A 13,120-nucleotide genomic window follows, 5' to 3' on the forward strand; every position below is an offset into this window, starting at 1 on the left:
TTGTTGTTTTCCTGTTCTAAATCAACAATCTGTTGCTTTAACTTAGCAACATCTTCAATATAGGAATTAACAACATCTTGTTTTATAGCATACGTTCGTTTAAGTTCTTTGGTTGTTTCACATAAATGATTCATTCTTGATTGAGCATATTTCATTTCATCTTTCACCTTTTCATATGACTCTTTTGTAATGTGATATGCTAATTTCATTGAGTCATATTCCTTTTTCATTTCTTGACAAGCAATTTCTTTTTGAGAACACTCTTCTGTCATTTTAGAAACATTTTCTTTCAAAACTTCATTTTCTGTTTCTATCTTTTTACATTTTTCGGAAAGTTTTTCATCATTTTCTTTTAAAACTTTTTCTTTTTCTAGCATTTCTTTGCATTTTTCTTTGAAAATGTTTTCAATTTTTGTGAACTCAAGATCTCTTGTTCTGAATTGCTCATCTTTTTTAGTACAAGCTCTGCACGGTTCCATGCATTTCTTGCACTGAACAATCAGTTTCAAGTTTTTAGAATCAGAATTTACCTCAGTGATTGGCACTTCGGTGTCTTTAGTAGCTTCTTTTTGCTTCTGATCAACATCATCTTGTTTTTCTTCAACACTGACTCTCTCACCAACATCACCAGCTTCTGATTTTACATCCTTCTTTTCTTCTTCTTTTACCTCTTCTTCAATCTGCTGTTCTACAGAAACAACTTCTTTCACAACTTCTGCTTCAACAACCTTTTCAGCAACCTTCTTCAAATTATCCACCATCTCTTCAACATTTTTCTTCATTCTTTCCTCATCCCTTTTTCTCAAACATGACAGCATAGCATATCTGATATCTTTTTCATACTGTTTAACGTATGCATCATCTTTTATCACCCTTCTGTAGTATTCAGCTCTCAACGGGACGACAAGAAGAACATCATCAAAAATTATGTCTTTCTTTGGAACAACCGGTTCTCCTTCTCTGTTGTAGTAACATCCTCTCTTCTTATCCCATCTTCTGTTGCTGACAGCACTTTCATATTCTTCCTGCATTTCATCCATTCTGTTGTAGACCACATTTCTTTCTCTGTAAGTCTTCTCACTCAAGATCTCTTCTCGAATTTTCTCCTTGATCTCAACTTTTTCTTCATGGATTTCAGCAGTGTTTTTGCCTTTGTTTTCATCTTGAATCTCAGCAACGAAAACAAACTTTCTTTTCTCTGTAATAACCCTGCCATGAGCTGTTTTTCGAACATTCTCCAAACGATCTTCTTCTGGACAAATAGAGCTCCAATCAAACCCTTCATCATCGTGAATGACAAAACAAGCCCTTGATTTATCCTTGGGTTTATCTTCAATCAACTTTGGCTCTTCTCTGCTTCGATGGTAGATCGCCTTTCGATAATAGTCATCGTTGAAAGGACGTTCATTTACTTCAGCAACTTCTGCATTCTTACACTCTCTTTTGAAATGACCCTTTTGCTTGCATCTGAAGCAGGTCACTTTTGACTTGTCGAATCCGAGCTTCGTTGATGGACCACCAAGAGATTGTTTCCCAGTAATTTCCATGTATCTTTGAGCTCTTCGAATGCAGCTTGCCAAACACCAACGAATATCAATAAGCTCCATTTCCTCTGGATCAATCTGGTCGTAGTCTTCTTTTGTCAGTTCCGAATTACCGATTTTTCCTGCTACAAGACCTTCATATGATTCAAGAACGGATGCAAGAAAGCTCATTTGCTGCTTTGTTGCATTGATGCTCATCGAAGGAGAATTCTTTAGTTTAAGAGCAATGTTGCACAAAATCTCCTCTCCATCTTCAGAACTAGTATGTGAGGATGAATGATATCCAGAATGATGACTTGTGGACGTTGTTTGTGGTTCTTTCATCTTCTCACCACTGAATGCTGTCTTTGGTGAACCAACGCCTTTATCAGAAGGTACACTGCCTTTGTAGTACAAGCCAACATTCTGTTGATGTGAAGAACCAGTCATCTTGCTTTGCTTTTGAAGCTCCAAGTCATGACTTTCAATCTTTTCAAACAAAGAATCAAGAGAAATTTCATCGTATGAAGCATCATTTTTTAAGATAAAAACAAACGTTTGCCACTGATCAACTCGTGGTAACGCTTCAATCACTTTATCTATAAGTTCCTCTCTTGTTTTGTCAATTTTAAAACGTTCAAGCTCGATTTTAAGGTGACAGAATCTCTCTATCATTTGCCTCACCGATTCTCCTTTTAAGCCATCAAAAAGATCAAATTCTTTTTTAAGTAAAGCGATTTTGTTCTTTTTTATCTGTTTGCCACCCTCAGCTTTAACACGTAAAGCTTCCCAAACCGATTTGGATGACCCACTATGATTAAGCAATGCAAATATATCATTCCTAATTGCTGACTGTATCAATGCAATCATCCTTTGTTCGGCGGCAAATTCTGCTTTGTCATCTCTGGAGAATCTTTTGAACGGTAGTTCTTCACCTTTGTCATCTTTTGGCTTTTCGTATCCATACTCTAGACAAAACCAACTTTCATGAGCATATGCTTTCGCCCAGTTGATGAACCGTTCTTTCCACCAAGTGTAGTCTTCAATACTTTCGAGAGTTGGTGGCTTTGAGTGCGTTCCGTAAAAGTTATCATGCTTGATGTTCTCATTGATCGCCATTGTGATGGTTTTTGGTGTAACATTTGCAATTTCGGACGATTCGGATGTGAACGCGTTGAAAAACATGTTATAGAATGTCACACCCCCAAAATCCACACGCGGCGTACCACCGCTTGGAGGCGTGACATGACCAGGATCTAGCCATCAATCATATTGAACATAGTGAATAATAATTTAAGTAGTTCGCAAAACCCAATTCAATACAATTGATGTTCAAACCAAACTTTGATTAAGTAGCGGAAGCATAATATGAAAACCCAAAATAAAGTTCAAGTGTTTAGAATAACATCCACGATCCTTATCCCACAACGACTGTGCCTCCTGTGCAAGCTCCATATGTACCTAAGGTCCTGCAAGGCATGCAGCAGAGAGTCAACAACTAGTTGAGCGAGTTCACAGTGTATAGTTCAGTAATTGTAATAGGAAAGTAAGCCTTTTGTTCGTTCGTTAAGTCATGTATCGTATTAGTTCATATCGCGGCCTTCTAGGCATGTGTGCGATGACTAGGGAAAATTCCCAAGTATTCTAGACTATGTATATTTGTATCGCGGCCACCCTAGCATGTGTGTGAAGTTTTAGTATATAGTTTGCGGCCTTTCCAAGGCATGTGTGCGAAGATCAGTCATAATATCGCGGCCAACCCTGGCGTGTGTGCGAAGATCAGTTCAATTAGTATACCAGTCTAGCCGTATCTCATCATTACTCTTCCTCACCCGAGGGTCATACCATTAGGTTCTATTAACTAAGTATGTACGAATAAATCATCCAAATCCCATTCCCTCCCTGGGAACCCCATGCCTTGGCTGTGTGAACTCACCTTGGTTTGCTCGGCAAGATTAAAGCACGTATTCCAAGTTGGTCAATTAGTTCCTATTGTGATTACCACTAACAGTTAGAATCTCATTCTATCAACTCACGTATCAAACCACACATGTAACAATTTGCATCAATTAACACGCAATCACATAATGAATATTCGAGTCGCATACATATCACATATTACATAATTTATTGCATAAATAGCACCCATATAGATCTTGACGACAACACCACTCAGTTTCTTAGCATGTAATTAGTTTCATAAGCCAATACACCTTATTCATGCATATGTATAAATCAAACAACAGTAAATCCTTTGATGCCCAAATTATACAACATACAAATCAGTGACCCACATGGATTTAAATAAGTATTCAGACATTACCCTAAACACATATATACTCATTCAAGTTCACATATGCATCTTGTTTAACTAGTTCCACTTCCATAAGGAATTTTGCACACATCCCTATACGTGCACGCACAACCACCCATCCCAAAATACTTATTCCTTTATACGAACACCCACTTTTACTTATAAAATATATTGAACGACGTATATATATATATTCGTTTACATGTAAGCACAGTAACACAAACCCCATGCATCAACAACTAAATTTTGTGTATTCAACCCTAGCCATTCTTTGAACAGTTAACAACCACAAGCAACAGTATCATCGTTCACATCGGATTCATTAACACCATATTCATCGAGTAATCATTATTAACATAATCCTAATGTCCAAACAATCCTAGCCATCACTTACATGAATGACAATCAGCAAATCATTGCTATCAATCTAGTTTGATCCCATACAGAAATCGTGAAGCATGCACCACCAGACCCCAAAACATCAATTACCTCACATGTGTTCGTACATATATGTTCAACTTTGTTAACCCGTTCCGTGCCTACACACCTATGGCTAGGTTACATCAATAATCAGATCAACCAATTCATAGATCACGTTCAGATTATCATATTTATACATGACATCGCATATATATATATATATATATAGTTTCATACTCTTCCCACCTACTGTTACACATGCTTGCATACTCACTAAATAATTTTCACAAAAACAATCACATATAAGCATGGTTCATATTTTTCATAACCTACCAATCCATTGCTGTTTATATATAAACATAATCATATGGATCCACACACAGTTTCATGATTTTCAATTTTGTCGGTGTTCATCTATACACACAAATCTCGCACACCCATAAATAATTAAACAGGGAATCAAGTGAACATTAAATACAACTCGAACCGAAACCGTGACGAATCTTATAACTAGAATTACGAGCGAGTGGGGGAATAGAGGATCTTACTGGTGTTCGGCGGAGAGTGAACTCGCCGGAGAAGACGATGGTGATGGCTGGTTCGTTGCGGGATTCTGAGTAAAGGAGGAGAAGTCGTGACGGTGCGAAGGTGTGGATTTTGCTGCTGCCGTAGGGTTTGATATCTCATGGCATGAATGATACGCATAATCATATACATGTAAATATGGCGGTTTGGAAGGGTGGGCCGAATGGTGATGTTGGGTTGGGTTAGCGGCTTGTTTAATCGGATTGAAACCATTTTGAGGGTTGATAGTTGAATGAATTTTAACATAATAACTGGTGCTTCTTTAATGGGCTATACACCACTCGTTGGTGAGTCATATTAGTATTGTTTTATTTTTTTTTTCTTAGTAATGCATACATGCTATTATTATTACTAACTAAGACGGCTACTGATGCATAGTGTTTATGTGATGGTTCGAACCTTAAGAGTTTCGGGTTATGCGGGTTATGTCATGGTTCAAACGGTTCGCGTTGGTTCATCACCAAATGGACTTGGTTTCGACTACACGTTTGCACACTATAAGTAAATGAGTAAAAATTTAATTCGTCGAAAATAGATAAGTATATATATTTATTTGTAAGAGCGAAACAAACGATTTATACCTCGAAATTACGGGTTGTCACATAGAATTCCTCAGCCATGGTTTGAACTTCTGAATTACCTTGAATCACCTGAATCAATCACGTAAACAAACGATTAGTTCAAATATATCAATCAACTTGTATGCACGGGAGTTTGAACAATTGATAGTGATTTGTGCAGTTCGATCGAATACACCAGCCGATCGAGTGAACAGGTCGAACCAAAACAGTGCTAGTCGATCGAACGAAAATGTCCTGCTAGCCGATCGAGCGAAATGTCCTGCTAGCCGATCGAGCGAAATGTTACTAGCCGATCGAAAGAAAGTTGTTGCTAGCCGATCGAACGAAAGTTGTTGCTAGCCGATCGAACGAAAGTTGTTACTAGCCGATCGAACGAGATAAATTGCTGGCCGATCGAACGAGAACTATTGCTGGCCGATCGAGGTTGTTAGCCGAATGAAGACATTACATAAACAATCACTACATGACAAAACTTGTTCGATAGGCTTACACTTCTACCAATGCCACTCAAAGACAAAACTGACCGATCGGTTGACCTTTTAAATCATCACACGCAAACTGACAAAATACAAAGCGAAAATTATCACATGCACACATCAATGATAATGTCTGACAAATTATATTAACCAAGACTATTGATTGGCCGAAATGTTGGTGAATCTTTACACATAAACCATGTGAATTTATGAAATCATGTGAATAAAAAATGGCCGACAAACAGAATAAAGCTTTGAATTTAATTTGACCGCTAAACCTTTTAATATTTGATTTTAATTCACATCAAAGTGGGTCGGTTATCTTGACCAATCATCAACAGTAGCCGATACATTTATATCATTTAGTCGGTTGTGATGTCATCTTTACAAAGTAAAACACATGGGTCTGATCAATACTGATAAAGTTGTCTGATAAAAATTGATTTTTGTTGACAAAATGTGAAAGTGTTGATTTAAAAGGATGATGTGTTATAACATGATATGCTGACCGAACGGTTATAATTGACAAGTCAACTCTTATAAAAGTATGTCAGATAAGCAGTGCACGAGTATGATGTTCGATTGGTTGAATATGAGGTGGATCGGATAGGAGTGCTGGCCGATCAGCTGGGCTAGCCGATCGGCTAGGGTCAACAGGTCAATGAAATAAATGAATGTCAGCTATGTTGCTGTTCGATCGGCTGAGTTTGACACTGCAATGAAACAGACAAGTAAGCTGGCCGGTCGGCTGAATGATACGGTGACACTGCTAGCCGATCGAGTGGTTGGTTCGATCGAACTTGCTAGCCGATTGAGTGGTTGGTTCGCTCGAACTTTCTAGCCGATCGAGTGGTTGGTTCGATCGAACTTGCTAGCCGATCGAGTGGTTGGTTCGATCGAACTTGCTAGCCGATCGAGTGGTTGGTTCGTTCGAACTTGCTAGCCGATTCAAAACAAGTCAACACTTATGCTAGCCGATCCAAGATTCCTAGACCAGTTTGATTATCATCACATATGAGTGGCAACAATTATGAGTGGACAGCTGATTTTTAGATCAGGTCATATTAAAATGATAGGGCCGTTCACTTTTTCACATGCATCTCAATAGTTGTGGCCGACAACTGTCAATAGTGCACATGGATCAACAATCTATTTAATGTGGCCGACAACCGTTCATGAATTGTTGCAGAATGTGTTGACTAATTGATTTACAAGATGATGTGTTGTGAGATGATTAGTTGACTGATCGGTTGGAAGTACAAGTGCTTGGATCGGATAGGTTAATCAATCGGCTGGGGTCAACAAGTCAAACTACTTTAATGAACGGTGCAATGAGTGACAGTGAAACTGTCAGCCTAGCCGATCGAGGACAATGTGCTGGCCTATCCAAGATTCCTAGCCGATCGGCTGGGAATATATGTTTGCTGTTCGATTGGTTGAACCTAAGGTGGATAGGACAGGGATGCTGGCCGATCGGCCGGGCTAGCCGATCGGCTGGGCCAGCCGATCGGTTGGCATCTTCAACTTAACAACAACAGCAACCATTATTTCAGTTTTTTCGAACAGAAAATCCAAGATTTCTTCCAAACGGCTTGGAATTTTGACCTGAAATTTTGTAGGCTTGTAGATCAGATAGTTTCGCACAACATATCAAAAATTCAGCAATTTTTAACCGTAAAAAGTCGTTTAATTTTGCAATTTTTAGTCAAAAACGTGAATAGATGAAAAAGTGAAGAAATTTTGACAAATCTGAGTGAAATTGACTCTGAATCTGATGAATTTCTGTGCGAATTCGTGCGTTTGATCCGTGCAATCGAGCTTCTGCTCTGATACCACTTGTTAGGACCGGTTTTACTCCGAAACGATTGCGTATAACACGTTCGACGTGCGGAATCCGTGAACGTAAACGACCGAAACACACGAGACGTACTCAATCTGTGATTCTATAGAAACGTATGAAAATGTACAAGAAACACGAATCACCTTTTGCCTTTCTCTCTCTACTTTCTCTCTCTAGCTTCTCTCTCTAACCTCTAGCTCCAAAGTTCCAAATGGCAAAAGTTACAAAAGTTCTAAATGAGAACCCTAATGGTTCTATTTATAGGCCAAGGTGATAAGGAATCTTTCCTTATCTACAATAATGCCACATTGCCTTTTAGTAACAAGATATTACATTATAAACACTAAAGTTCTTCTGTTTCTGCTACGAACGGAAATGACGGAGGCGATAGACATTACTGCACTAACATAGGAAATGGAATATATATATGAAGTAGCGAAAACTTAACCTGGTCTTTTATTACACAATGAAACAAACTAACAAATACCAAACTTAAACTACTATGTACAAGACAACTAAACATCATTTCTTTTTCTTTTTCATTGCTTTTTTTCCTCTTTTTTTTCTTTTCTTTTTTTTCTTTTTCTGATTTTTTTAACAATTTACATTCAACATAACATCAAACATATCTACATACTACTAAAACTACTAACACTACAAAACCGGGTCAAGTCGGGTAAATTTTTAGGAACTAGCTAAAGGGGTAACAAACGATAGGCTTTAGGCACAAAATGGGCAACTAAATGTCCAAACCCCCGCCCCTCTCACAACCATGCTCATATATATAATTAATGAGGTCCAACCCCCCAAATCCCACACTCGCACTCACCAAGACGAGGCTACCTATTGCCCTTATCCTTTTTACATTCACATTCAACTAAGGACTCAAACCGTATTAAGGCACAAGTTCTAATGCACCCCCACCCATTGCCACTCTCATCAAAGACAAGTATTATTTATTTACATGTGTGGCTTCAACTCTCACCAAGAACAAAGGGTATTAAGGGTTGCCGATGCATTATTTGGGGATAGTCCAAGGTGTTCAAATTCTCACATTGTTTTACTTGATTTAAAATTTTTCAAAAACTTCAAAAATTTCCCCCATCCCCACACTTGGGATACATTGACCCCAATGTATGGTTTTAGGAGGATTTGATCGCTAAAAACTCTTTAACACCAATTGAAAGCTCAACACTCAAACCACAAATTTCTTTTTGGTATTTTTTTATTTTATATTTTTTATATATTTTTTTCAAACATTACACCACCAACTCTTCCAACCCAAAACATAACATCACAAACTAACACCACCCAACCACCCGACCATAAACATAAACAACCCAACAAATATTCACAAAATATACAAGAAGGAGCACGACCTGACTAATAGCAGCGCGGTTGAGGCGGTCCGAAAATGGAAGACATCATCTCGTTCCATTCTCCGAAAGCGAATGCACCGCTACCACTTCCACCTTATTGTGGAGCTCCTTGTTGTTGACACGGGTCAAGCCATTGTGAATGATGGAGCGGCGGGGTTGGATATGATACACTACCATCGTATGGGGGTAGAGACGCATAGTCCACAGGAGGTGGATCCACAACCACGGGCCGCCCGACATGCCAATCCGCATGCAACCTTCTCGCTTGATCATCTTCGTACCGGTTATTCATCTCTAGCTCATGGGAGTAAGCATGTGCATGATTCCATGATTCTTGACGATCGAAGTTATGCTTTAAGGCCCGCTCCATACTAGCACTCATCATCGTTTGTTGATCAAATAACGTACGCTCTGAACCCGACCATGACTCAAAAACGGGTGCCGGAGGACGTTGGTGCTCAATAACCTCTTGCATAGTCCCATCGTAAGCCCAATTCGGCTCGTATGAACGCTCCGTATAATTGTAAAAACCACCACCATAACCTCCACTTGGGCCCCCTTGACCCACTCCCACATGCTCACCATGAGGCTCATCCGCATAATCCTCATCACCACTCGGAGGTTCCGCATCACTCTCCGGTTCATCCTCTTCACCCGGTAGAAGAGCTCTTGCATCAACTTTCAATGCTCGCCATCTTTGACCCTCCGATTTGAGCTTATGATACCTCTCCGATTGGGTGTAGGTCCACCCAATACCCATCTTTGAAATCTCAAAAGGCTTGTGCCTTTTCGCTGCTCCTGTATCCTCTGAAGTGATTGCCTTAAACTGCTTCATCAATCCTGTGATAATTCGGCAATACGGGATAATGCTCCTCCCCAGCTTGTTCCGCCAAATCCAAAGATGGTTCATAATCAAATATCGGATTGGAAACCGAGGAGACCCATTGAGAAACGAATATAGGACTGGCACTTCCGGGTATCTTACTTGTTCCTTATCTCCTCTTCTTGGAATGACATTCAGAATACAAATGGTTAGCAACAATTTTGCTTCGATCTTCAAGTTCTTCCGGTACAAGATGCCAATATAAGTACCGGACAAGAACAAAGCCGCTAACATGTCATTCCAACGGGGGTGCTTCTCCGGTTTAACCAACAGATCATCAAGACTAGGGATAATGTCATCACGAGCAGGTAGATTGCCGTATTTCCCCAATTTCTGTAGCGTATCAAACGACATTTCTACCTTGATCCCATTAACTTCACCCGTCAACTTCATCTGTGATGGCCTATCATACTTGTTGCATTTGAGGGTTGCCATCCATTCTTGAATCTCATCCATAAACAGATTCTTGTTATCCTTATCGTAACAGCTGAGCGCCGCCTCCCATCCTAGGGCGCGGAATTGGGCAAACACATTAAAAGGCCCAAACTCGACCCCTCGAACTTCCCTCTCACAGATGAATGCAACAGCCTTGTTTTTTAACCGGTTCATACTGTCATGGAATAGTGTAGGTTGCCACTCATCCGGCTGATCATCTAGAGGACCCGATTCCCACCTTGGCTTTTCAGTCGGGTCCAATTCCATCATCTCTTCCTCCTCACTTTCATTTTCACTAACTCTCCCCAAATATTGCCTTTTCTTTGGTTGGTGTTCCGGCTGTTTGCCTTTGCCTTTAGACGAAGAAGACGAACTGGATCCTGCTCTTTCCTTCGTTTTTACCATTTTCCTACACACATTCAAGACAAACAACACAACCAAACACAGAAAGTTAGACCCTTTTCTCCAAAACATCCCCACACTTGCTTGTTACTATGGTTGTAGATGTTAGTGAACCAAAAATTTTATAAATTATTTTCTCAAAAATTGGGCATGGTGCCTCATCATAGAGGTTCCCAAAAGTTCACTACTTTACCATCAATCCTACATCTACAACCATTACAATGATCAAATAACAAGTTTCATGACAAAAACTATGAACAAGCAAGTGGGTATGAACAAATATCCAAAAACAACCTTAATCTTCACAATGCATCATCAAAATATAACAAATAAACTTCCATACCTTTGTTTGATGATGCTAGAACACAAGTGAAACCAAAACTTCAAAAACCCCTAAAATTTTCGGACCTAGGGTTTGTGATTCGGACCAGAAAACTTCGTTTTTTCGCAAATCTCTTCTCAAAATCAACAAGTACGTGAAAAATTAGTCAAGATAGACCTAGATTTCACTTGATTTGGCTAAAAATTGAGAGAGATATGAAGGATTGAAAGTTGTGGGGTTATGGAGTTTGTAGAAGATCTTGTGGGGTAATAGAAAGAGATGGATGAGAATGTTTGGAGGAGAAGAATGAAGGAAAACGAGTGGATGGGGTTTTGTTCACGTGATTTATTTATTTACTTATTTTATGTAACTGCGCTGCCCTGCTCGACCCTTCAGTTCGCCAGGTCCACCGTAACTTACAGTGGACACCGTAAATTACGGTGGAGTATGGCAAAAAGTTCCTACCGTACCTCAGTAGCGTTTCACCATAAAGCCCCAATTTTTTTCATTTCCACCGTAAGTTACGGTACCACCGTAAATTACGGTGGTACCTGGGCATCCCTGATTCGCTAAAAAAATGCAATTTTAACTATCTTTTTTATATATTTTTTTTAATTTTTTCGATTTTTTTGTGTTTTTAAATTTTTTTTTCAAAAACATATAAAAATTACCCTACCCCCTCGAAAGTCCCGTGTTGTCCTCAACACAATGTTAGAATTATTCATGACCCGAACATCCCCACACTTGTTTCAAACACGGACTTCAAGCAAATACGGTAAGTGTTCAAATTATACAAAACAAACAAAATAAAACACTAACTATTTACACTACCAAACCTGGCCCTCTCATGGTTGATCATCGTCTACCGGGCGTAGAATGTAGCCCGCTTTGTTAAGCTCCAAGTTGTTTATGTCGTTCCCCTCCAAGTATGGCTTCAAGCGATGGCCATTCACCGTTTGTTGTTTGTTCGTTTGCTCATCTTGGATATCTACATCACCAAACCTCCCAACTCGCCGAACGACATACGGGCCCATCCATTTGCTTTTAAGCTTGCCAGCAAACATCTTAAGTCTTGAATTGTACAACCAAACCTTTTGACCCACTTCAAACGTTTTCTTTCTCAATTTTGCATCGTGTACTTTCTTGAGCTTGTCTTTGTAAGCCGATGCACACTCATATGCCTCGTCTCTAAGCTCTTCGATTTCACTCAATTGCAACTTTCTCATCTTTCCCGCCTCATTATAATCTGCATTTACCGTCTTGATTGCCCAATATGCCCGATGCGCTAACTCCATCGGCAAGTGACAACCCTTTCCATGCAACATCCGGTAAGGTGTTGTGCCGATTGGAGTTTTGTAGGCCGTTCGGTATGCCCACAATGCATCGTCCAACTTGCTCGACCAATCCTTCCTATCCGTTCTAACCGTCTTCATGAGAATTTCTTCTATTTGACGGTTGGACACTTCAACTTGTCCACTCGTTTACGGATGATAAGGTGTGGCAATCCGGTGATTCAGGCTATATCGCTTCAACAACTTTCTGAAATTAAAGTTCTTGAAATGTGATCCTCCGTCACTGATAATAACCCTCGGAATACCAAAGCGGGAGAAGATGTTGGATTGAACGAATTTACAAACAACCGAGTGGTCATTTGTTCTTGTTGCAATAGCCTCAATCCACTTAGAGACGTAGTCCACCGCCACCAAAATGTATAAAAACCCGTTGGAATTTGGAAAGGGACCCATGAAGTCAATGCCCCATACATCAAATACTTCTACAACCAAGATTGGTTGCAATGGCATCTCATCCCTCTTGGAAATGCTTCCCATCCTTTGGCAATTTACACAATTTCTTGCGAACTCACACGCATCCTTGAAAATAGTGGGCCAATAAAACCCACATGAGAGAACCCGATAACTCGTTTTATGCCCGCTAAAGTGACCTCCACATGCGGATGAGT

The 13,120-nt window shown here is 39.6% G+C and overlaps 1 protein-coding gene and 1 long non-coding RNA gene across 2 annotated transcripts; both read right to left on the reverse strand.

Annotated features, from left to right (window-relative positions):
• Window positions 1–2,802: 2,802 nt before the first annotated feature.
• LOC110909613 lies at window positions 2,803–5,580 on the reverse strand. The gene is made up of 2 exons (XR_002575485.1): window positions 5,424–5,580; window positions 2,803–2,992 (listed from the first exon to the last, which is right to left on the reverse strand). It is a non-coding gene; the product is annotated as an uncharacterized LOC110909613 (long non-coding RNA).
• A 6,425-nt stretch (window positions 5,581–12,005) lies between these two features.
• On the reverse strand, window positions 12,006–12,455 carry LOC110913619. Its single transcript, XM_022158440.1, has one exon. It carries the CDS (start codon window positions 12,453–12,455, stop codon window positions 12,006–12,008), a length of 450 nt encoding a protein of 149 aa, XP_022014132.1.
• Window positions 12,456–13,120: the final 665 nt, after the last annotated feature.

This window comes from Helianthus annuus, chromosome 15 (genome assembly GCF_002127325.2).
Source record: "Helianthus annuus cultivar XRQ/B chromosome 15, HanXRQr2.0-SUNRISE, whole genome shotgun sequence".
In the NCBI taxonomy this organism is placed as follows: Eukaryota; Viridiplantae; Streptophyta; class Magnoliopsida; order Asterales; family Asteraceae; genus Helianthus; species Helianthus annuus.